Source organism: Triplophysa rosa, linkage group LG20 (genome assembly GCF_024868665.1).
Source record: "Triplophysa rosa linkage group LG20, Trosa_1v2, whole genome shotgun sequence".
NCBI lineage: Eukaryota > Metazoa > Chordata > Actinopteri > Cypriniformes > Nemacheilidae > Triplophysa > Triplophysa rosa.
Genome location: NC_079909.1, coordinates 3,559,068 through 3,585,625, shown reverse-complemented (window position 1 = coordinate 3,585,625; position 26,558 = coordinate 3,559,068). Strand labels below are relative to the sequence as shown.

The window sequence follows — 26,558 nt, the reverse complement described above, 5'->3', positions numbered from 1 at the left end:
TGTGAACTGTCAAGTGTGCTGGTATTCTCACGCTTCTGTTGAACTTTCTATTTCTCTAGTTTTTATCCATAAGTATCTGCTAGTGCAACACAACAGAAGTTCTTGAATTCTTAAATTCATACATTTGTTTGGGGAGGGAGAATAAAAGATCTGTCTGCCGGGTGGTATCCAAAGCCTCCAAATGCATGGGTTCATCATTTGCCATGTTTTATTTAAATGACTGATGGTTCTGTGACTGTCCACATGAAATATGATGTGCAGCAGTACAGACAGATCTGCTCTGCATAGGTCAAAAGCATGCTAAGGGATGCTAGTATCACAGCAGATTTTATGCATTTATGTGTACCAGTAATTATTTGAATTTAAGGAATGTTACCCATTAGTGGAAAAAATAGTGGTCAAGTAGAATGAAATGGGATTTTTTCTTGTATATGATTCATATGTATGATTTTTTTACCAGGAGCTGAATGTTCGCCAGCTCACTCTGTCCACAGACAAGGACAAGTACGGAATCCGTCTGAGGGCCGAACCTGATCACATGGTGCTGGGCAAACGTCTGAAAGGAGCATTTAAATCTGTTACTGCATCCATCAAAGAGCTGAAGAGTGAAGAGCTGGAGGCTTTCCAGAGGACAGGCATGTATCACCTGTGAAATGTATACATTTGTAAAAGCTGTAACAACCTCCAAAGTCATTGAGATCTGTTGCCAACATCTCTGGAGGTACTAAAGATTGTCATAAAGCATTGATGTGGTTTAATGGCATAATGACCATTAGTGGTGTAGCCAAATGTGGTGTAGCCCTTGACCAAGTGACTTAACCTCATGGTTACACTTTCTCATTACTATAATGTGAAAGAAAAAAATATATCCTTATTGCCATAATGTGGAAGAAAAAATCACATTCTCATTACTGAAATGTAAAGAAAGAAATACTAGGTCATTACCACAATGTAAAGGAAGATCACATTCTCATTACCATGATGTAAAGGAAAATCGCACTCTCATTTCCATAAACTAGAATCGCATTCTCATTGATTTATTCTGGAAGAAAAAATACTTTCTTATTACCTTAATGTGGAAGAAAAAAAAAACTTTGTCATTACTACAATGTAAAGATAAAAATCACATTCTCAATACCGTAATGTTGGAAGAAAAAAAATCTCATTCCATTAACATAATGTCAAAGAATAAATTCTCATTTCCATTATGTAAAGAATAAACACTTTGTCATTACCATAATGTAAAGATCACATTCTCATTACCATAATGTAAAGGAAAAACGCATTCTCATTACCATAATGTAAAGGAAAGACGCATTCTCATTACCATAATGTAAAGGAAAAACGCATTCTCATTACCATAATGTAAAGGAAAAACACATTTATATTACCATAATGTAAAGGAAAGACGCATTCTCATTACCATAATGTAAAGGAAAGACACATTCTCATTACCATAATGTAAAGTAAAAAACACATTCTCATTTCCATAGTGTAAAGGGAAAAAATCACAATATCATTCCCATAATGTGCAAGAAAGAAAACACATTCTCATTACCATAATGTGGAAGAAAAAAATCACATTCTCATTACCATAATGTGTAAGAAAAAAATCACATTCTCATTACTCAACTCAACTCAACTTTATTTATATAGCGCATTTACAATTTTCATTGTTACAAAGCAGCTGTACATGAGACATATTGACTATAAGCAAAATAATTAAAGTTGTACCTGCAAAAACAAGAAAAGGTTGAAAACACAGAAGACAGACACACCCACACACAAAACACTCCACACACACAACACGCACACGCACCAACACACACAGACACGGAGACACAAACACACACACACACACACACACACACGTACGTACACAGACAAGTACGCACACACACACACACACACGCTCCCAGGCCCAACCAGGGGAGAACCCAGGCCCAACCAGGGGATTCCAGTTCCCCTCTGTCAAAAGCTGCTGCCTCTGCACAAGCTCCAGAGAGCTTGCACAACAAGGCTAAATAAAATAAATAAACTTAATAATAAAATAAATTATAGTTTAAGATTATCATTAATAATCTAATAGCATTTGAAATTTTGTGGTGAAGACATGTCAAGAGACCGCGTCCTTCTTTATCCAGCTCTATCATCTCAGCTCTTGTCAGGTCCCCACTTCCCATTCTCCGCTCTACCATCAGGTCAGGCCATGAACTGCATCCTGCTCGCTGTGGTAACCTTGGAACAATGAGACAAGACTGGCTGAGAGTAGAGTACTGTTCTGTACTCTTTGATGCAACAAGTACATCAGTTGTGTTTTTGGTTCCGGTTGATCTAACTAATGCAGCCTAAACCCTCTGAAGATTTATATTATGGAAGAGTAGTGTATGCAAGATTAAAAAGATGCGTCTTTAGTCTAGATTTAAACTGACAGAGTGTGTCTGCCTCCCGGACAGTGCAGGGAAGACTATTCCAAAGTTTAGGCGCTAGATAGGAAAAGGATCTACCACCTGCACTTGATTTTGAAATTCTAGGTATTACCAACTGACAGGACGCCTGAGAGCGTAATGCACGTGAAGGACTGTAATACAAAAGGAGTTCATTCAAGTACTGAGGAGCTAAACCATGTAAGGCTTTATAGGTAATAAGCAAGATTTTAAAGTTAACGCGATGCTTTATAGGTAACCAGTGCAAGGTTGACAGAACCGGGCTAATATGTTCATACTTTTTTGTACGTGTAAGAACTCGAGCTGCCGCGTTTTGGACCAATTGGAGTTTTTGTAATAAGCCTGCAGGGCAACCACCTAACAGTGCATTACAGTAATCTAGTCTTGATGTCATGAATGCATGAATTAACTTCTCTGCATCTGAGATTGACAGCATATGACGTAGTTTAGATATATTCTTAAGATGGAAAAACGCAATTTTACAGGTGTTGGCGACGTGGCTCTCAAATGACAGATTACTATCGAATAGAACGCCAAGATTCTTTGCTGACGACGAGGGTTTTATGGAACATCCGTCAATAGTTAAACAGTATTCTTGGTTGTTACTTATAGCAGTTTTCGGTCCAATAAGTAACACTTCCGTTTTGTCCGAGTTCAGTAATAAAAAGTTGTTACTCATCCAGTTTTTTATATCGACTATGCATTCCATTATTCGATGGAACTGCTGTGTTTCATGAGGCTTCGAGGAAATATAAAGTTGAGTATCATCAGCATAACAGTGAAAGCTAACTCCGTGTCGCTTTATTATATCTCCTAGAGGTAGCATGTATAATGCGAAGAGCAGAGGCCCTAAGACTGAGCCCTGTGGTACACCGTACTGGACTTGCGATTTGCGTGACACCTCATTGTTTATTGCTACAAATTGAAAACGGTCGGATAAATAAGATTTAAACCATTTCAAAGCTATTCCCTTAATGCCGACATAATTTTCGAGTCTATGTAGGAGTGTGCTGTGGTCAATGGTATCGAATGCAGCACTAAGGTCTAGCAGCACCAATAACGAGATACAACCTCGGTCAGACGCCAATAGCAGATCATTTGTAACTCTGATCAAAGCAGTCTCTGTACTGTGACATGCTCTAAATCCAGACTGGAATTCTTCATTGATGTCATTCCTTTGGAGGAAGGAGCATAATTGAGTTGAAACTACTTTTTCCAGAACTTTAGATATGAAAGGTAGATTCGATATAGGCCTGTAGTTCCTTAGTTCTCTAGGGTCGAGTTGGGGTTTTTTGACAAGGGGCCTTATAACAGCCACCTTATATGCTTTAGGCACATGTCCTAATGTCAGAGATGAGTTAATAATACCAAGAAGAGGATCTATAATTTCTGGGAGCATCTCTTTCAGTAGATTTGTAGGTATAGGGTCTAGTATGCATGTTGTTGATTTAGATGATCTAATAATTTTAGACAGCTCATCTTGATCTACGGTATAAAATAATTGCATTTTCTCCTTAAGGGCGCTGTAGTTAGTTTGTTCAGCGGGTTTCACTTCTGATTGCATTGTTATAATTTTTTCTCTAATATCTTGGATTTTATATGTGAAGTAGTTCATAAATTCATCACTGCTATGCTGATATACAGGATCAGAAGTCACTGACGATTTATTTTTTGTTAATTTAGCCACCGTGTTAAATAAAAACCTAGGGTTGTGCTGGTTTTCTTCTATTAGTGATGAAAAGTAGGCGGATCTAGAAGTTATTAGGGCTTTCCTGTATTTTCGAATACTATCCTTCCATGCTGTACGAAATACCTCTAATTTAGTTTTCTTAAAGTTGCGCTCCATTTTTCGGGCCGCTTTCTTTAGAGCCTGAGTGTGTTCATTATACCACGGTGTGGGGCTGCCATTTTTAATCTTCTTTAAACGTAGTGGAGCAACTTTGTCTAGCGTTACCGAGAAGGTGGAATTAAAATTTTCAGTGGTAATGTCAAGATCTTCAACGTTATTTCTCATGATTTGAGACAATTCGGGCAGATTATCGAGAAACGCATCTTTGGTAGTTGAAGTTATTGTTCTACCATATTTGTAACAATGAGTTTTATTTGCAGCCGTAGGCCAGTGAAGCAAACATAATACCAGATAATGATCCGAAATGTCTTCACTCTGCTGAAGGATTTTAACGTCGTCCACATTTATACCGTAAGACAGTATTAAATCTAAAGTATGATTACGAAGGTGAGTGGGTCCTGACACATGTTGACTAATGCCCATGGAGTTAAGAGTGTCTTTGAAAGCCATTCCTAAGGCATCTGTAACGTTATCTACGTGGATGTTAAAGTCACCAACGACAAGGAGTCTATCTGCGGCCAGTACTAGTTCTGATAAGAACCCACCAAATTCTTTAATAAAATCTGTGTGGTGCCCTGGAGGCCTATATACAATAGCTAGAATCAATTTAAAAAGTGTTTTATCTTTAGTATTAGGTGTTGAAACATGAAGAACCATGACTTCAAAAGAATTATATTTAGAGTTCGACTTCTGGGAAATGCTAAGAGAGTTATTGTAAAGTGCTGCGACACCTCCCCCTCTGCCTTTTAGACGAGGCTCGTGTTTATAATAATAATCTTGGGGGACAGATTCATTTAAAGCAATATAATCATCTGGTTTTAGCCATGTTTCTGTCAAACAGAGCATGTCTATTTTATGATCTGTTATCATATCGTTAACAAAAAGTGCTTTATTAGAGAGAGATCTAATATTTAGCAATCCGAGTCGTAACAGTTGATTATCTGTATTTTGTTCATGTTTAGTTTGTTTAACGTTTATTAAATTACTTTCAAGAGGTTTACGCATTATTTTATGTTTGCTAATCCGGGGGACAGACACAGTCTCTATTTTGTGATGTTTGGGAGAACGGATTACTACATGTTGTACATTTTGTGTATTCTGCGACGTGAGACGGCAAGCAGACAGTTGGTTAAGCCATACTGTCTGCTCCCTGACCTGGGCCCCAGCGAGTCAAGTTTTAGCATTAGCATTAAGACTTTTTGCCATATTTCTAGACAGGATGGAAGTCCCAGCCCAGGAGGGATGGAGACCATCTCGTTTCAACAGGTCAGGTCTGCCCTCAAAACTCTTCCAGTTATTTATAAAAACTATATCATTCTGCAGGCACCACTCAGACAACCAGCCATTTAGTGATGATAATCTGCTATAAATCTCATCACCACGATAAGCATTGAGGGGGCCAGAGAATATTACAGTGTCTGACATCATGCTTGCGAGCTCACACACCTCTTTAATGTTATCTTTTGTGATCTCCGATTGACGGAGTCGAACATCATTTGTGCCGACGTGAATGACAATCTTACTGAATTTACGATTAGCCTTAGCCAGCACATTTAAATTTGACTTGATGTCAGGCGCTCTGGCTCCCGGTAAACATTGGACTATGGTGGCTGGTGCCTCTATGTTAACGTTCCGAACAATAGAATCACCGATAACTAGGGCACTTTCAGCAGGTTTCTCAGTCGGTGCGTCACTGAGCGGGGCAAACCTGTTCGAGACTGTAATCGGAACGGTCGAGTGATGTTTTGTCCTGCGACTACGCCGTCTCACAGTCACGAAGTTTCCCAGCTGCGGAGGATTTTCAACCGGAACCGAGCTGTGTGCGCTAATGTTGCTCGCATCCAAAGTGTTTTCTATCGTCGTTAAACTCTTACTATCCTCAGATAAGGATTGGATGCGAGACTCTAATTCTAAGATCTTCTCTGTCAGCCTAACTATTTCCCTGCATTTATCGCATATAAAGCCCTCGCAGCTGACAGAGAAGGCTAAGCTAAACATATGACATGAGGTGCAAGTAACAATAATAGGAATAGAAGCCATAACTCACCGGATTTGAAGTGCAATTCCAACTTACCAAGGTTGCTCGATGGATCGTAGTATACTCGCTTAAAAAGAGAAACAGTTAGCACACAAAACAAACCAGAGGCAAGATGATATTCCACAGTGTGAACAGAAAGCAAGCTAACACGCTATTGCTATGCTAACGGCGTTAAGTTAACTATCACTTTTGGTTTAGACTCTTCCAAGTAAATAACAGGAACAGGGTTATTGAGATATCAGGATAAGTTAGCAACGACAATAATAATTAACGATAATAAAATACACTAATATTAGAGCGAAGTGGTAAGCGCACTGATACAAACAAGCTGCCGGCAGCGATGCAGGAAACAGGAAGCCTGTTTCCTGCAGGAAAGAAAATTACCATAATGTGGAAGGAAAAAAATCACATTCTCATTACCATAATGTGGAAGAAAAAAAATCACATTCTCATTACCATGATGTGGAAGAAAAAATAACATTCTCATTACCATAATGTGGAAGGAAAAATCACATTCTCATTACCATAATGTGGAAGAAAAAATCACATTCTCATTACCATAATGTGGAAGAAAAAAATCACATTCTCATTACCATGATGTGGAGGAAAAAATCATTTTCTCATTACCATAATGTGGAAGAAACAATAACATTCTCATTACCATAATGTGGAAGAAAAAAATCACATTCTCATTACCATGATGTGGAAGAAAAAATCACATTCTCATTACCATAATGTAAGAAAAAAGTAACAGTAGTGAGAATTGTCATGCACAAAAAACTTTTTATTTTAGATTGAAGTATAAGTAGATGCATCTCTTGAACAAATATAGATCATAATATATATAGTCAGTATAATGTGATATGTAAATCAAATCAAATGAAATCAATACCGTTAAGTCCATGTGTATAATTAGAAATCAGATCATCTGTGTTTCTCACTGATGTAAACCAAGCAGCTATATAACTAAATATCCTCATGAAAAGAAACATTCCTTATATCAGACTCAGAGTCATGAGCGAGTTACTGCAGCAGGACCTTTAATGTGCCCCTTTGTGTAGGCACGGCAGTTTTCTGGGTTTGAAGTGGGCGGCATAAGCCGTTACCTGTGCGTTTGATAGCCGTACGCCCTGGGCGTTGGAGGGGAAGAGCTAAACCAAGCGTGCAAATATCAGATTAGAGTGCACTGATCGGATAGTTGTGCTCCACGCTTACCCTACTAAAGCATTTTCATGCCTTTTATACATATCATTGATGCTCTAATCACCGGAAAGCTGGATAAGACCAAGAAATGGGGCTTGAATAGATCAGACCTGGATAAAAGCTCCGTTTGGAGCACAAAGGTGGTGTAGGATGATGGTGATGTGAGCAGTTTGGGTTCTCAGGAAGGAAACGGTTGTTTAGCAGGTTTTTTCATCCAGACAGATCTAGAGTTGCAGGAACAATCCCTCTGGAGCATTCTGGAGCCAATCACTGCTGTGCAATTTCTGGGTCAACACCAACGTTGTCTGCATCGTATTTAGAGAAAGCTATCCGTCTGCATTCTTAGCCCTGTGGCAGTTACCTGACAGACAGCGTGGAGGTGTGCCACGTGATCTCTAATCGTTTTCAGTTCTAAATGCCATGTGACTATAAAAACACTAAAATAATTATTAAATAATGGCTGATGACACGGACGATTACTTTTACGAAATAAATACACGGTGCTCTGCTTCTGTATTTAAAAAAAAGGTTGATTTTTCCTCCAGTGTCTGCAGTGTATGTTGGGAAATAATGATTTGATTATTATATTTCATTATTTATAATTATGACTGTATGATTCTTTACTGTGAACTCTGACACTTAGGAGTGATTCAATTTAAGAGCAATATGTAAAATACGAACTGTTTTTCAGGATCCATAGTTGTGGAAGGTCATGAGCTACACGAGGAGGATCTGCGTCTGATGTACACATTTGATCAGACCTCAGGAACATCGTCACAGTACGAGGCTCATTCAGATGCACAGGTACTCACTTTTTATATACTGTATCATTCACCGTGTAGAAGACATGATGGGTCTGGTGCACCAACAAGGCTTGAATCCAGATGAAATCAAGGTTTATTTGAAAACATTGTAGGACCAAACTTTAAACCTTGTTTAAAATGATCAGGGTTATATTTGAACCATCATTTGATTTAGATTTGATTTTACAGTAAACCTAGATTAACTTGAATTCTGTTGCTTTATAGTGCTATAAAGGAGGTTTAAGTCATCAAAACAAATATCTACAATTAAATGTGTGATCAGAAACAGACACCATAGCCGTCATGTTTATTGTAAACTGCATCATCTTGTTGATTTGATCACATTAATTGTCATTCGCAATGTATGCTGTTCCGTCGCTCTGTTCATTTTATTTTATGACTTGTGAAATGTGTTTGTGGTGGATCAGTATGGGGATACTTTTGTGTCAATAAAAATGAACGCAAACTTTAAAAAAACGAACAAAAATATACAATGAGAAAGAAAAAAAAACACTTTGATAATGAAAACAATAAACTCATAAAAAGTTGCGAGAATGTGACATGATTTTCAAATAAACTGCTATTTTTCTTAACAATTTTCTAAGTTTCGTTTTTGCAAATAATAGTTTTGAATTCGCTGCTAGATTTTTCATTTGCGCTTTTCGAGTTTTCGTTTACGCTTCTCAAGTTTACGTTCGGCTTTCTGGCACAAATCTCAAGTGTGGGCGGGAATTATGGCCACTTTACTCTCATTGGTTAGTGAGATTTGGATTGACAGCTCCCTGACCAGGAAGTCGATACTCAAGACAGTGCAGCGGATTAGAGAGCAATCTGCTTGCGGTTTTCTGTATTGTATTGTTTTAGTGTTTGTACTTAAATTACTTGCTTATCTTATTAGTATATTAGCAGGGTTGCCAACTTTCACGCACTTAAAAGTGGGACACGCTTCCAGGCTCTATCACGCCATAACAACAAGCCGAGCAAATACAGGATAGATAGCCATATTCACATGCAACTTTACGTGGGTTTAGAAGCCGTCAAAACAGAAGTCTATAATTTATAATTACAATGATATCAGGAAAACGAGATGCCTAGTGAGTTTTGAGGATATATATAATAAAGTGTTATGCTTCCAGTTCATATTTCTAATTTATAGATTTAAATTGTGGTGGCATTTTATGTATTGTTTCTATCTTTAAATGTTTGTTTATAGTTTAAGAAGTCTCTTCTGCTTTTCTTCAACCTGTTTTATGTAGGTGTGTAAATACATAATGAAATTGTTGTTTGCAAGAGGCAGACTAAATTAATAAAACATTGTAAAGGCCTCTAATTGTGTCACCTTATGAATTTGTTTTGTTGTAGCGTTTAAAAAACTTAAATGTCATTTGAATGTATTGGTAGTGTTTTATGAGGTGTACTTTCTGTGAATGTAAAGAAAGGGGTGTAATACTGTACATTCACCATGAGTTTAAAAAGAAAGATGCATTACTTGACGCGACTATGCAAGAGCGACATTGTCATCCTCCTCCTCAACTGGACACAAGTCACCCTCAGGTACATTTATGTGACCGAGATAATAAAATCGCTAAAAGTTTTAATCTCTGTACAGTAACTACAGTATGCAGCAATGTTTTCATTTAGCACGTTAATTTCTCACAACCTAATAATCTGTAACGTGTCTTTATTGGATGTTATAATACAAGTTGTTCGTTCCTTTTTAAGAAAATAATCTTAATAGTCCATAAAATAATACCTGACAAAAAATATAAAGCACACAATGAACGAGCTAAGTAAAGACAGGATTGCTACTGTACAGGAATAAAACTTTTAGCGATTTTCTTTATTATCTGAATTACATTCATTTACCTGAGGCTGAGGAGGACGATGATGAGGAAGACGCTTGAATCCACACCGCGCATGACTTACCAACTTCAAATACCAATTACTATATACTAACTAAATAAGAAAGTAGTTTTAAGTACAAACAATAAAGATAACAGCATGCAGATCGTTCGCTAAGATTCGTTGCACTGTACTGTCTTCAGTATCGACTTCCTTGTCAAGGAGCTATCAATCAAAAACTCACTAGCCAATCAGCGTAAAGCGGCCATAAGTCCCGCCTACACGTGAGATTTGTGCCAGAAAGGCGAACGAAAATTTGAGAAGCGTAAACGGAAATCGGAAAGCGTAAATGAAAAATCTAGCAGCGAATAAAACTATTATTTGCAAAAACGAAACTTAGAAAATTGATTAGAAAAATGGCAGTTAATTTGAAAATCATGTCACATTCTTGCAATTGAGTTTATTGTTTTCATTATCAAAGTGTTTTTTTTTCTTTCTCATTTTATATTTTTGTTCGTTTTTTTAAAGTTTGCGTTCATTTTTATTGACACAAAAGTAATCCCATAGAAAGACCTAAATCGGCCATTTAAGTTGCAAAACACAACTATAAATGAAAATGAAACTGGGATCAACCAAACCTAGATTAGCTCTAAACTGTGCTTTATTTAGTACTTGTTGGCGCATCACACTCTATGTATTTAAGTTCATAATAGAAATTAGTAATAAAGATGTTTTTGATATGGTGCTGTTTGTTTTTCTAGGTCCTGGTTCTTCTTGACATCACCCCAGATCAGTCTATGGTGGATGAGGGTGTGGCACGTGAGGTCATAAACCGCATTCAAAAATTACGCAAAAAGGTGAGCTTTGGCATAATTTCATGAAAACGCATTGAAAACAAGAACGAATATTTTGGGTAAAACCATTAAGATTTAATTTGAGTTTTGAGTTCGTTTAGCAATAAACTGATTTTTATTTTGTATTTCTGAGTGAAACAACATATCGAACAAGACTCTAACTGTATTCATCTGGAATCGATTGAAATGTGGTTGTTCTGAACTAGAGTTGGAGTTGAGCATGAGATGTCTTATTTATTAAGATTGAGCACTTCTCTCTCTAACATCTGTTAGGGGGATGCGACAGAGTGTACAAGGCAAAAAAACAACAAACGTGTATCAGTAATGGCCCAGACGCAGTGGTGAGCGTTTCGCTTCTGAGTCTGTTTTCCCTGTAGCACACCCTGAACATTGTAAAGTGGACCGGGACAGACACACAAACCACTTTATACCCGTTATATCTGACTGCATCTAGACACTTTCAGCGCTTTATAGCTACAGTTTGAGGTTTGGCTTCAGTTCCTGTTAATAACAATCTGGGTACAAATGAAAATGAAGCATGGTTTTACTACAGTAATCATAGATTATCTGTGCTATTTGTAAAACAGTAATAATCACAAATTTACCATTGTGTAGAGGAACCATAACTAAACTGTGATGTTTGTAGTACAACTATGGTAATACAAAACGTTTTTTTCTATAATAATATGGTTAATTTTCATAAGGTCCTCTTATAAAATGACTGTCATGTATTGGAATCTCAATACTGCATTACAGCTATAATTAATGTATTACATGAAGGAAATACTAGAATAAAGAGATGTTTATGCATGAAGAGACTTGTTCTTAAAATAGATGATTTTACATCTTAAACTGTTTCTCATATTTTCATTTTCATTTTGGATTGAAATACCTATGTGTAAAAGTGTTGTGTAATATTTTCCTGTTCTGTATTGAAGCAGTCAGCGCTGTCTCGTGTCGGGTCTGTTTCAATGCCTCTGACGTCTCCTCCCATCATGTGTTTGTCTTGCTCTCTCTCTCTCTCTCTCTCTCTCTCTCTCTCGAGGACAAGCTCTCTTGTTTTTCCCAGGCTCAAGAGAGATGCTATTCGGAAAATCTTTCCACCCCAAAGTTCTGAGTGTGTTCAGACTGCTATAATAAAGCTTAATGAGCAGTCGGCTTTAAGACAAACATCACTTTGATGTTCTGTGGAACTCAGGAAGGACGGATTTCCTTCCCTCAAACTCCCCTTGCCTTTCTCGCCCCTCTTTTTTCTTAACAAACAAACGTTTTTCCATTCCACAAGCGGCGCGGGGGATAAATGTGACGGGGAGGGTGCGTGGACACCTGCCAGGCCCAAATTCCACTCTTATTGAAAGTCTGAAAAAATCGGAGGGAATTTTCCATGGGAGGGAATTAATTTTTCAACGTTTCCTCAGATGAGAGGTGGTAACCAGGGGGCACAAGTATGTGAGGAAGGTTTATGGAGAAGCCTTTTTTTTGAGAAGCCTTTTTTTTTAGTAATTGTTTAAAGGTACCGAATGCCCAAGCTCAGTTTCCACAACATACTTTGGGAAAATGAAGTTTTTTTTTCTTCATGACGTTGCCATACACTACCATTTATCTCAAACTCATCCAATATTATAACACCCGCTTTTTTACCAGTTTATAAATGAAAATTCTTTGTCAAAAAGCCTTATAAAATGAAAAATGTAAACGCCATTCCATGTTAACTTTCAAACCAATTTAAAATGACATGATGAAGATTTCTTTCAATTGAATATTGAGAATGTTTACATAGAGGGAAAAAGCCACTGTTCATGCAGCCAAAATAAACATGTCCAAACGTCTGTTCTCAGGGTCATCTGGTCCCATCGGATGAGATCACTGTATATTACAGCAGCGAGCCGGCCGGTGAATACCTGGATAAAGTCATCCAAAAACACACCGACTTCATCTTGGCCACTACGAAGGCCCCGCTCAAACCCTATCCGGTGCCCAAGAATACCATTGTGATCGTCCAAGAGAAAACTCAGGTAACTATAAATATTCACAGGTGGACCTTTTCAAGGTTTGCGTCCTCAAACGTAGACAGAGGTGGGTAGAGTAGCCAAAATCTTTACTCAAGTAAAAGTACAAGTCACTATTTAAAAACTACTTGAGTAAAAGTAAAAAAGTATGCAATGAAAAAACTACTCAAGTAGCTAGTTACTTAGTTACTTTGTATCTGATTATATAGGCCTACTACATAAAATTAATATTAACGCCAATATTTTAATATTACATTTTAATCAATATTTTTACTTATCATAAGCAGATATCTTTGCAATATACAGAGACTAAAGAATAGACAAACACAGAAGAGACAAGCATTTCTGTAAATTTCATCTAGTCCTGATGTCAATGTAGTTTACACAACTTATTTAGAATAATAGACCATGTCAAACTAAAGCATGAACTAAACTCAGAGCATTTCCTAAGATGATCTAGAACATCTGCAGTGATCTCTTAAATGAAATACACATTTTTGAACAAAGCTCATGTTTTCTCGTGTTGTGTCACGTGTGTGTTGTGAAACGCTCTTTGTAAACAAACAGTAAACAGTGAACCACACGCCCATCAACAAGTTTTCTTCCTTCTGTTCGTCAAATGTATATTCCTGCAGGCCCACGTCTCTGTGTCTGACAGGTAACGCGCATGTTGCTGTGTCTGACGAACAGGTCGCGCGGGTGCGCACATATGGCGGGCATTTATCATTGCTTGCAAACAATATGACACATTTGCAGTTTTGATAGTGTAGATATAAATTAATATCCACTTCATCCAACGCTCTTTGTGTTCTGCGTGTTCTTAAATTTCGCGCTACGAGGAGTGAGTAATACTGATTCCGATGATTCAGATCGTGCTGCAAACTGAACAAATCATTTGAACTGATTCATTAGCCTATTCAAATGGTTTTGCCCATTGTTCAATTAATGCTTTCAAAAGAATCGACTCAAAAGAATCGATCACTCGGGAATGCCCGTAAAAAGAGAAGACAACCTTGAAATAAACAACGCGTTTTAAAAAGCATATTTTAAAATGAAGGAACGTCACGCAATGTAAGTTATGTAACGAAGTAAAAGTACAGATTTTCTATTAGAAATTTACTCAAGTAAGAGTACAAGTACACACTTTTCATTTTACTTAAAAAGTACATATTTTCCAAAATGTTACTCAAGTAAATGTAAAGAAGTAAATGTAGCGCGTTACTACCCACCTCTGAACGTAGATACTATAAAGTATTTTTTCTATGACACACTTGGTGACTCCAGTTCCTGTTCTCTCCACAGGCCGTGTGTTCGAGCACCTATGCAATGCTTTCTTATCTAATGGCATATTTGGAAAGATATTTGTAGGTTAATGTGTAATTGTTTCTCTTGTCTGGTAGTTGAAAGGCTCAGATCTGGATTTAACTATCGGAAGAGGGGTGGCCGTCTCCAGGGCTCCTCTGACCACCGCTGCCTGTGCTTACGTCAACCTCAAAATAATTCTCAAGGACAAACAGCAAGGTATGCCCGAACTCCCAAACATGCCTGATGATGGTCTACATCAAACACTTTAATGAAACAAGTACAACTGTAATGTAGACGAATCTCTATTTGCACCGGCACCACATTTACTTGATGTCACTTGACCTGTCTACGGGCCTGTTTATAGACATTGACCGTGTTTGTGGACGGACGCAGGCGGTTCTTATCGCTGTCTGTGTTTTAGGATGTGAGCTGTGAACAGATGTTCATGTTGTCGCGCTTTAAAAGCGAGCCATTCGTTTTTCATTCATGCTTTTTCTCAGAGGGTGTAGTGTTGCTGGAGAATCCCAAGGGTGATAACCAACAGGACGTGGAGCGGCTGAAGATCGTTTGCTGTAGTGTTTTTGGACTCAACGGAGCGCCTGTGGCCATATTTAATGGGAAGACAGGTGAGATAGATGCTTTACTCTATCACCGTTTCAGAAGAACTTGATGTTGGATTTGTCCACTATTTGCTTTAATGGCAACATGATTGAGTTGGCTCTTGCAAACCCAACGGTCCATACAGTATAATCCCAGCAGGAGTTCTGAATTCTCAAGAGTGCTGCAGACCTTTTGTACAAAGAAGTAACAGTCTATGTTCAAAATTAAAAGTTGTAGGATTGATAAATGAAAAATGTAAAAGTGGGAATAGTGTTTTGAACTACTTTGTTGTTATATTTGGTACACATAGCTATCATCATAAAATGGCAAAATGTGAGACAGTCAGTCGCCCTGTCTGATTTTCGGGTCACTCAATATTTTAGTCATATGCTAAATTCATAATAAGACTTTGTTTCAAATGGCCAATTCTGAAACCCAAATCTAGAAAGTGTCAGTAAAATAATCATATGTATTTCCAATATATTTATAATAATACTGAATGTAGATACCACCACCTTGGAGTCATAAGGTTCTATTTGACATTTTTGTCAAAATTGAGTGATTCACATATTCTTATTCTGTGACAATTTATATATGAAGAGTTTATTTCCAAAATGAGATAACTCAGTTTAAATCTTTTTTCAAAAATCATGTTTTTTTATTGTGCATTCCAATTTATACCAATAAAACTGCAGTGGGTTTGTTTTGATTTAAGCAATAATAACTCAAAAAATTACAGCTAACTAACTCAATAAAAACATGATAACATAATAAAAAACATGATTTTTGAAAAAATTTAAAAACGGAGTTCTCATTTTGGAAACAAACTCTTTATATATATATAGAGAGAGAGAGAGATAGATACAGGGGTTGGACAATGAAACTGAAACACCTCGTTTGAGATCACAATACTTTATCAGTGTGGTGTTGGTTCAGTTGGTTTTAGGAATGACAGATACAAGTCCTGCACAGTGGCCAGAGAGGGAGATGTTCAACTTCACTTTCATGTTCTTCAAACCATTATCATCCTGATACACGGCACCACCTCTAGGGTACAATGTTTAAACCGTTGGGTACACATGGTCCTCCAGAATGGTTCCGTAGTCTTTGGTAGAGACTAGCACAAGTATTATAATGCCATGATATTGCAGCCCAAACCATCACTGATCCACCCCTATGCTGCACTCTGAGCATGCATCAGCCAGGGTGGTAAGCTTCTTTGGTTCTTCTCCACACCGTAACTCTCCCGGATGTGGGAGAAAAGGTGAACTCATCAGAGAAAAATACATGTTTTACATTGTCAACAGTCCAAGATTTCCGCTGCTGGCACCATTGAAACGACATTTGGCATTGGCCCACGTGAGTAAAGGTTTGGCTATAGCAGCCTGGCCATGTGTGTTTTGACCCTGTGGAGCTCCAGACACACAGTAGAGTTGGTGCAAACAGAAGAGTTGAGCCACACATTTAATTCTGCAGTAGGTTGGGCAGCTGTGGTTTTATGTTTTTTGGATACAATCTGGGTTATCATCCGGACATCCCTTTTAGAGAGCATCCTCTTGCGTCGACAGTTATTCCTGTTGGATGTGATTCATCCTTCATGCTGGTATGGTGACATTACCCTGGATACCGTGGCTCTCGATACACCACAAACACTTGCTGTCCTAGTCACAGATGCGCCAGCGAGACACGCACCAACAATTTGTCCTGTTTTGACTTCAGACATGTCTCACATTGTGTTGTGTGCTTTGCAGTATTTGATGTACAGCTGTGCTATTGCTTTGCTAATTCAACCTTCACACTCTACTCTTACTGGTGGAATGTGAAATAAGTGAAGAATGGCCACCAGGCTGCGCAAATATAACCATAAAACCCACAACACTATATTGGCCAGTGTTTCAGTTTCATTGTCCAACCCCTGTATGTATATATAAATCACTGACCAAAACATGATTTCAACAAAAACTCTCAATTCACAACAGTAGGCTTATAATAATGTCAGGTACTATTTCACAGGAAGTGTCAGTTTGATGTCAACCCACGTAAAATAACAGAGTTACTTTAGTTACAGAAAGTTACAGATTGCAGCTTTAGAAATGAATTTACAATTTAAGCCGCGGTCACACTTGACTTTTCGCTCCATTGACTTCCATTCATATGCATGCGAATGCGAAGGACCGGAAACGCAAGCCCGTCCAAAGATATTTCGCTGCGTACCAAAATTCAAGTTTGGTGAACTCTGACCTGCGAATTCGCATCACGTGAGTGCATGAGACCAATAGAAGATCAAAACATCACGGCGTGACCTCTCGGTACAGAAATGTAAAAGATGGAGGAATCGCTCCCGCCCATTTTTGCAACATCGTCCAAATGAATTTCGTATGCTCCATCTAATCATTACTCAAATTCACAAAAGTGTATAGATGTATCGACATAACTGCTGGTAAAGAACTGATAGACAGTTAAGCTAAAAACAGGCAGGGGACAAATATTATCAGTGTGTGTGTGATGTCCTGATAAACCCTACAGTGAGTGTGGCGACCAAATGTCCAGACAGGACATGAGGAAAACAGCTTATAAATCTAATAACTAAATGATGTTTTTTTTTGAAAATGTAAAAATGCAGAACGGTTTGTGTGATGGTTAGGCTTATGGGTAGGGTGAGGGAATACAATACGTATATACAGTATAAAATCATTATGTCTATGAAAAGTCTTCATAAACCATGGAAACCCAACATGAACATTTTAATATTTGTATTATCTTAATACAAATAAAAAAGCTATTTTTGGTGGGTTGGCTTTGGTATCTGTGTTTCTGAAAATAAAACTAAACTATAGCTACTGAGGCTAATGCCTCCTCATCCCTCTCAACACTTTGTACAGTAGGTGTATAAACATTTCTCATTCTTTCTGAACAGTGACCATTAAACGGATCGACACTTATTATCTCTGTGATTAATTATAAATAACAGCTTGGTTTAAATGAGGTCAGATGAACACTTGTGTGCCAGAGATGATTTATTTGGCCATCTGTCTTTGTTTGGAGTTTTGTGAAACAGTTGAGTATGTTTTCAATTAGATCACTGGTCCATGAACTGACTGAAATACTGTCACCATATAGTCATGTGTTTAGCTGTGTGTGCGTGCGTGTGCGCGTGTGTGTTTGGTGTTGAGTGCGTGTTCTCTTAAATTCAGACCAGCGACATCTGAATTTTTCCCACACTTGGTGTATCTTGATGATATTCCTGAAGGTGTTTTAAAGGAACAGAGAATGAGGACTCAGTCATTATTTACTCATGTCATCTCACACCCGTATGCTGTTGGGTTGTCTTTGGAGGAAAAATTTGAAGAATCTTTTGGCATTTTGGCTGTTTGCCTTGTGTGTGAGCAAAAGAAAGAAATAAAGGTCATTGTTCACTCTCAACTACAATTATTCATGCCGTTCATTATGTAACTCGAGAATTGAATATACTGTAGCGTAGGTTGGAGGTCAGATGTCATTGGCTCTCACGTGTCTCATGACCTCTCATATATCATGACGTCAAACCTGCATCATGTTTGATATGGGAGAATTTCATGGATGTTATTGGTTTTTACCGATAAAAAGTCGCACTTGAGAAGCAAGGTTACACTTTATTTTACAGTGCCCGTGTTACAGTGTAATTATACATTTAAGTACTGAGTAATAAAAATGAACTACGTGTACTTACTATAGGGTTAGGATTTGATTCAGGGTTAGTAACATGTAATTATGCATCATTTATAGTAAATACATGTAACATGTGTAACAAGGGCACCGTGAAATAAAGTGTTACCAAAAGCAACGCTGTGGGAAGATGCTTCGAAATATTCTTGGTTTTCCATTTACACGTATTCAAATGAGCCTCTTAAGGTGCTATTAATATTCCTGTCCAGTTTCTATTTAATAATGTATTTGCTTTTTTATTTCAGAGCTGAAAGCCAATGCTGATCTGATTTCTCTGAATGGGAAAACTCTGACGGTTACTTCGGGTTCGAGTCCTAAAGATGTGACCAGCGCAGACTCTCTCCTGTGTCCTTACGTTAACCTGCAGCTTATCAACACCAGTCCAGCAGGTATTTTACACTTCATGTCGATGTTTGTTCTTCCTACATTTTAATAACAAAGATGAAAAATATTTCAAAACATTCAATCCCAGAAGGATTTTTTTTACAGTATAGCACACTTTTGAAACATCTTCGCTGGTAGTTAATCTAAATATTTCATATTTACATGGATTAAAGTTCTCCGTCACTACTGTGCCGTTAATTGCAGGGTTCCCATCTGTCCTTAATGTCATAAATTCACTTTTCATGATTTTAACCCTTGTACGATCACACCGGTGTGATTAGAACATTCAGCGCTTTGACTGGCACTGAGCCAGAGACAGACTCAATCCTGCTACCAAGCCAGGGCTCGAGAGAAGAGAGCATTTTACTTGCCCGACCGACCGGACAAGTAACTTGAAAAAAATAACACTCAGGGCTGTGCAGCGCGACATATATGTAGAATAATAAGAATATGTGCATTAGACAGAGCCGCGTGTTTGTGTGAAGTGCGTTTGTCATTGTGCTTGTTTGTGTGTGACATTAATCAATAGCGCATCACTCGCGGACTTGCGGACACGGAATCCTGTTATTTAATTATGTCATCTGGCTGTGTGTCTGAGGGAATAAGGTACAGAATTTAACATACTACACAAGTGTTGGTCTAGGATTTGTCTGCGTCTGCACTCTATGAGGATATGAACACATGAACTTCATCTCCAGAGTTGCTAAGAGTTTATTTTACCAGCATTGTACTGTTTGAGTGAAGCAATCATCAAAAACATATTAAAGGAGTAGTTCACTTTCAAAATTTGGTTAGGGTTAGGGTCAACATTTTGACATTCAACCGTTTGGAGTCCATTGAAGTCCACTATATGGAGAAAAATCCTGGAATGTTTTCATCAAAAACCTTAATTTCTTTTCGACTAAAGAAACAAATACATAAACATCTTGGATGACATGGGGGTGAGTAAATTATCATGAACATTTATTTTGAAAGTGAACTACTCTGAACTTGGGCGTCTTTCCGACATGTCGTCAAAATAAAAGTCCTGTTCAACTGAACACTCTGACGAAAAAATACTGTAGTGTACTATAGTATTTGCTATGGAAAATTGTAGTGCCCTTGTAGTAAATTGATAAACTAGAATAAACAGATAGTATACTATAGTAAAGTTCAGAAACACTTTTACCGGTCTTGGTCTGGAGGCTGGTCTCAAGACCATTTTTTTGATGGTCTAGGTGTTGTCTCGGTCTCAACTGTCTTTGGTCTCAGTCTTGCCTTGGTCTCAGACTTAGTGGTCTCTGGATTTTTTTTCAAGACCGGTCAAGACCACAACTGTGGGAATTACAATAAAATGATGGTGCATTGTCTGATTTAAGTGTTAACATTATTAATGTGATTGGATGTAAAACTTCAAGGCCCGGTTTCACAGACATGGCTTAGATTAAGCCAGGACTATGCCTTAGTTGAATTAAGATATTTATGTCACTTTTATAAAAATGCCTTAGAAAAAAACATTACTGGTGTGCATCTTGAGACAAAACGATGGCCCTGGTATATTTTAAAATATTTCTGGGCAAGTTATTTTCAGACAGGTCTCACATTCATTTTAGTCTAGGACTAGCCTTAAGCGTTGTCTGTGAAACTGAGCCCATAAGCTTTAAAAGCAAATAGTGACTTACTGTATTTCTTATTTCACCTGTAAGTCGCTTTGGATAAAAGCGTCTGCTAAATGACTGAATGTAAATGTTAATGTAAATTTGATTTATTTTGTTACTGTTGTGCCGGTAAGAGATGAATGGGGGATTGTCCTAAAAGAAATCTGTCAACAAAATTAATACAAAGGTCCACAATATCCAAGATGTGATTGCAAAAAAGGTACTTGTATTAGATAATGTTTCTTTATATTATAAAGTCTGACGTGATCTGAAAATGTGATATTTTGCTACTGAATAGTAGATAAGAACGCTTAGAACGCATGATTCTGTAATTATGACTTTTTAGTGTTACGTGGATCTTTTAGATGACTTCTAGGAGTACTGGTCTTGATCTTGACTCGGTCTCGGTCTGCCTTGGTCTTGTCTTGGTCTCGGCCCCTTAACGTCTTGGTCTTGTCTTGGTCTCGGTTTAGGTGGTCTCGACTACAACACTAGCTACGACTGTTTGGCCTGTGCTACAAAACCTCTGTAACACCAGTGCTTTGTAAAAGTTAACGTACAGCCCTGCCACTAATAATATTTACTGCTTGCCTTTGTTCTATAGCAATCACGGAGAGTATAACCAACTTCAGACCAGAGCATGTCAGCGGAGATGAGCGGTGACACTCACCCACTCACCTACAATTTCATCCCGCTCCGGTGAAATCGCTCCACGCTCGCTCAAATTTAAAATTCCTCTGCATGCCTAACACCTGCCGTTTTCAACCGAAGCCTTACCCCTCGTTTACACCGCACGCATCTACGTCTCCGACGCGGCTACCGGAACTGATAGTGGTCATTCTATTCTATGCTTGTGTTTACACCAGACACACCGCGGCACGTTTCAAAAGCGTCCCAGAAGCGGCTCTCCTCGCCGCTTCGCTGAAGATAGGCGCCTAGTCTATTTTTGGCGAACCGGAGCGAGAGAGAGCGATCGCGCTCCGACTATATTTCGCAAGTTCCGCTCACGTTCTGTGCTTCAGACACTAGGTAAAACGCTTAGAAGCAATCCGAAACAATTATACTGACACTTCATATGAAGTTATATATTTTTTATGTTCGGACAAGTAATTTTTGTACTCGGAATGACAAAGTGAATGACAAATTTACTTGTCCGAAGGACAACCACATGACAACACTTAATGTCAAACCCTGAAAAACATGCACTGAAGTTATGTAGATGGTTGATTATTTGTCAAGGTAAGTATAATGTTTTCATAGATTCAAAATAGCTTTTAAAATACGCAAACGGGCAATATGAAAGCGATTTAAAACATCTCCCCTTAAAACACTATTGGTCTTGACTATTTAAATAAAGTGTCGGTTAAAGGAATATGACTTGGCCTCATAAGAAATTCAGTCAGAAGACATTTTTTCACTTTAATCCATGTATTTAATTCATCTCTACAATGCTTGGCATGGTGGAAATGACGACATTATTGACAACAGCGATACATTGAAAAATGTTGTTGATTTTGAATTTGCAAATGTAACAATACAACACTCTTAAAATTAAACATAGTAATTAAGGAGAAACAAATGCATGTAAAATGTCAAATGCATGAATATGTTTTTCATATTCATTAAAGCTTTGTTGAAAAAAATGCTCTTCAAAAGGCATTCATCCTATGGGAATTTTCCCAATGGAAAAATCAATGATCAGAGCACAGGGTGAATGTGTTTTTGTGTTTGCTGTAGAATGTCAGACCGGAGATGTAGGGACGCTGCTGTTAATGAACCCGGCGGGTAAAAACGGACTACAGTATCCTGATCTGCTGCATGAAAGTGCACGAGTGTTTGGACTGAGAGGCAGAAAGCTGAAGCTCTACATGAACCAAGAGCTTACAGAAGGTAAATTTAAAGTAACACAAACACGACACCAGCTAAATGCACATTAATGAATTTGTTCTTCTTTCTGCTTCATACCTCTATATCACCCTGACGGACTGAGTTTTTCTCCTCATTTAAATAGGCATCATGGTCCTGTAAACATGAGACAACAATGTGATGATTTTTTCCCCTTTGTTTCAGTAAATACTAGGGCTGTTAAACGATTAATTGCGATTAATCGCATCCAGAATAAAAGTTTGTGTTTACATAATATATGTCTGTGTATTGTGCATTTTAATACATGCATATATTTTAGAAAAATATAAACATTTACAAATATACATATACATGTATGTGTATGCGTTTGTGTTTATAAATACAAAAATAATATACAAAAACATATTATGTAAATACAAACTTTTATTCTGGATGTGATTAATCGTGATCAATCGTTTGACAGTTCTAGTAAATAAACTCATAAATAAGGGATTACATTTTCTAGAGAGAGTTCAACTAAAAATTTAAATTCTGAGTGTTTTCCTTGACTTTTAACAGACAGCAGGAACATGCTACTGTCGCTTTAAGAGGAATGCAACAGATCCAGTACACTGATACTGTACACATGCGTTGTTTTTCGTCCGTTTCGTCCATTCACTTAAGACATAACCTACTATGTTTGTTAAGATACTTGACAAGAGGGGCATGTTGACCTACTTCGTGTGTGAATTTGTCCGTTTAAGCGCTTCAAAGACAACTCAATATATGCGCCATGTCTGAGAATTTCCTTATGCGCGCTACGGATCTTCTCACAACACGAAAGCGAGTTTTCTTATGCATCATCTTGCACTTAAATGTTTAAATTGGCAAGGCTTGAATGAGTGTAGTTTAAACAGCAACATGTGCTGTTCAGGTCTCACCTGCACTCACGCGCTCACAACACTGGTGCCGAACCGTTGGTGGAGAACCGTGCGGTTAAATTTTACCGAGAACCGTTACGCACCTAACTACCATAGTAGGAAATATATTCTTTTGTGTTAAACAGAACATAAAATCTATATTTTACAAAATTTTGAGAAGGCAAAAAGTTCTGGGGCACGTCGACTACCATTTTAATTTTTCCTACTATTGTACTCAATGATGGGTGAACTTTCCCTTTAAATTGCGAAAGTTACAGTGTTTTGTCAGTACATCAAGCTTCTTTGATTCCTCACTATATGGAGAAACTATTAACCTCCAGAGATTCTTAATGTGATGTAGAGGCTCTGGAGAAATGACTACGCTCTTCAGTCATCAATCATCAGTCATGTTTTTCGAGATGGTGGACAGATTTATTTGTGGAAGTGTGATTGTGCAGAAGAACAGCCGTCACTCTTAATCTCTAGACGGAGTCTAAAGCACATACCTTCAGCTGGGATCAGTGCCACTGCAATAAATAATCCCTAACCAATTAACCGTGGCCGGGGTTACAACAACGCTTCCACTCCCTGTCCGGTCTCCAGTGTGACGTGAGGACAAAGAGATAAATGGCATTCAAGAAGTCAGATGAGGACAAAGGTCAGGGTCATGAAGGTCTTCGGTCGAGCAAACCTTTAGATTTTCCATACGGATTTGGAAAATGTTGAAATTGTGAAATTCAAATGTTTGTACGAAGCATCTAATTTCAGTCTCTACTCTTTCATTGGAAACATGGGATTTGAACTTCATGATAAGGTTTTACTTGACCGGGTTACATAGTCTAACAACTTGAGTGAGGTGATAATCAAATATGAAGGTTGATATTTGCCAAGCCTGAATTTCATTACAAACATAGAGCAGCATACAGTGACACATAACCCATAACTGTGCAGTATAACACAACTAAATGAAGACATGGAGGAAAGTTGCCATGTGCATTATTGATGTTTATTTTGCTGCATTGCTGGATTTCAGCCCCGATTGGACTTGAATGCATTATAGCGTCTGCAAGTATTGGAAAAGATTTAGTCCATAAGCCCTAATTTATCAGGCCTGACTAATTGGGCTCTCGAGGTTACATGTTGTGTTAAAAAATACAATACGACCAGAATAGATTTGTATGTTTTCTAAAGACCACACGATTCACAATGCCACGGCAGTGCTAGATGACTGATAACTGGTTTCTTACTGGTCCAGTAAAAGCCCGTACACACCTCTCTGTTTTATTACCTGCCAGGTGTAAAATCACAAATCTGATCGATTACACAAGTTGTTGAATGGAACTGTGAGTTGTATTGCTATAAGGTACTATACACTCTTAAAGGGATACTTCACCCAAAAATAAAAATCATGTCATCATTTACTCACCTTCGAGTTGTTCCAAATCTGTAGAAATGTCTTTGTTCTTATGAACACAGAGAAAGATATTTGGAAGAATGCTTATAACCAGACACATTTTGTCCCCCATTGACTCCCATAGTAGGAAAAATTACTTGATCTTTTTTTTGTTCTGTTGAACACAGATGAAGATATTTTGAAGAATGTAGGACAGCAAACAGTTCTGGGGCACTTTAGACTACCATTGTATTTTTTCCTACTATGGGCGTCAATGGTGGTCAAGAACTGTTTGGTTACAAGCATTCTTCCAAATATCTTTCTCCGTGTTCGTCAAAACAAAGACATTTATACAGATTTGGAACAACTCGAGGGCGAGTAATTCATGACAGAATTTTCAATTTTGGGTGAACTATCCCTTTAACTAGTTGAAATGCATTACTTTCTTAACAGTGAATTTGGCATTAATTATTCATCAAATGTCATTTTTCACACATGTATATAAAGGACACGCCCATTTTGTAGAATGAGCTCTTTGTGTTTTTCCCGGTAGATGATACCTGCCAGAATTCTGGAAATGAAAGATGTTCCCCATTTTTCCCTTGTTTGTTTTCTCACCTCAGACCAGAAAAGCACTTTTCGTCTGCAAATATACTCGCATTATTTGACCAGAGCCAAATCGATGAGACGCGAGTATGTATTTGTTTGTTGGCGTCTTAAAGAAAGTGGGTTATATCCCAGAGGCCTCTTCTCTGCTGGCATACAGAAAACAAGATGGCCAGCAGAATCATAGGGCTTCCTCATTATAAATAATAGAAATCAGTCAATGTTTCATTTTAGGCAACCAGTAGCATCTTGTGTCATAATATAGCGAGTTAACAATCTAATCCAATATTGTTTTTTTCAGAATTGACGGAGACGTTTCCTCTGAAGACGCTGAACACCAAGACTCTGTATGTGAACGTTCTGCCCACAACAGCAGAAGCCTAGTGATGTCACACTCTCCCAACACCAATCACAGCAAAGCACATACTACATCTACTCGACGTCAGCTCGTTTTTTCCCACATCTGTGCTCATGATGGTTTCTCATTACTCGTGCTTTCTGGGCTGTGTATTGGTGATTAGAAATGTCAAATAAATCAATCCAGAACTGTTCCTGTTGTGTCTTATTCATCCATTAGATCATCAAAGGAAGCACACAACAACACAAAACCAAATGACCCCGTACTTTACAATACGAACGTTTATGGTTTTCTGTTGGAAAACGTTGAATAAAGCGTTCCAATGAAAAACCTTTCCTTTAAAATAATTATGTAGTTTTCACTGTCTTACACGGTTGTTATTGTAAAATCATCCAACATGTGCACTGTCTGTCAAGCCACATATCTCTGCTGGTGTTCTGTTGTATGCTTTGCTTAGACATGATTCTGCAGCAGATTTGATTGAATTTGTAGACCCAGCAGTAGTGTAATTCAATGCTCCACCTGTGCTCATCTGGAGGTGCTGTTGTAGAAGCACAGCATGCCGTCGTCTTTCAGCCGTCACTAATCTCTGTGCCTGCCATGATGTGACTGTTTCCATTCACTGAACCCTTGTCGTTGAAGTTCATTGTTGATAAATTGCTCCGTGTTCCTTGAGTTAAGTTAGTGGTTCTCAACAGGATGGTGCCCGACCTCAGGACGACTAATAATTTACAATTATACAACCGTTTTCTCCACTGGT

The 26,558-nt window shown here is 38.0% G+C and overlaps 1 protein-coding gene across 1 annotated transcript in view; it reads left to right on the top strand.

Moving 5' to 3' along the window:
- iars1 (isoleucyl-tRNA synthetase 1) overlaps positions 1–25,991 on the top strand; it is a 70,786-nt gene extending 44,795 nt beyond the window's left edge. The window contains exons 26-34 of the mRNA XM_057361807.1: positions 461–635; positions 8,229–8,341; positions 10,944–11,039; positions 12,875–13,051; positions 14,446–14,566; positions 14,851–14,976; positions 18,901–19,044; positions 22,414–22,566; positions 25,742–25,991. Coding sequence (XP_057217790.1) covers positions 461–635; positions 8,229–8,341; positions 10,944–11,039; positions 12,875–13,051; positions 14,446–14,566; positions 14,851–14,976; positions 18,901–19,044; positions 22,414–22,566; positions 25,742–25,824 — 1,188 coding nt within the window. The 3' untranslated portion in view covers positions 25,825–25,991. The remainder of the gene's footprint in view (positions 1–460; positions 636–8,228; positions 8,342–10,943; positions 11,040–12,874; positions 13,052–14,445; positions 14,567–14,850; positions 14,977–18,900; positions 19,045–22,413; positions 22,567–25,741) is intronic.
- Positions 25,992–26,558: the final 567 nt, after the last annotated feature.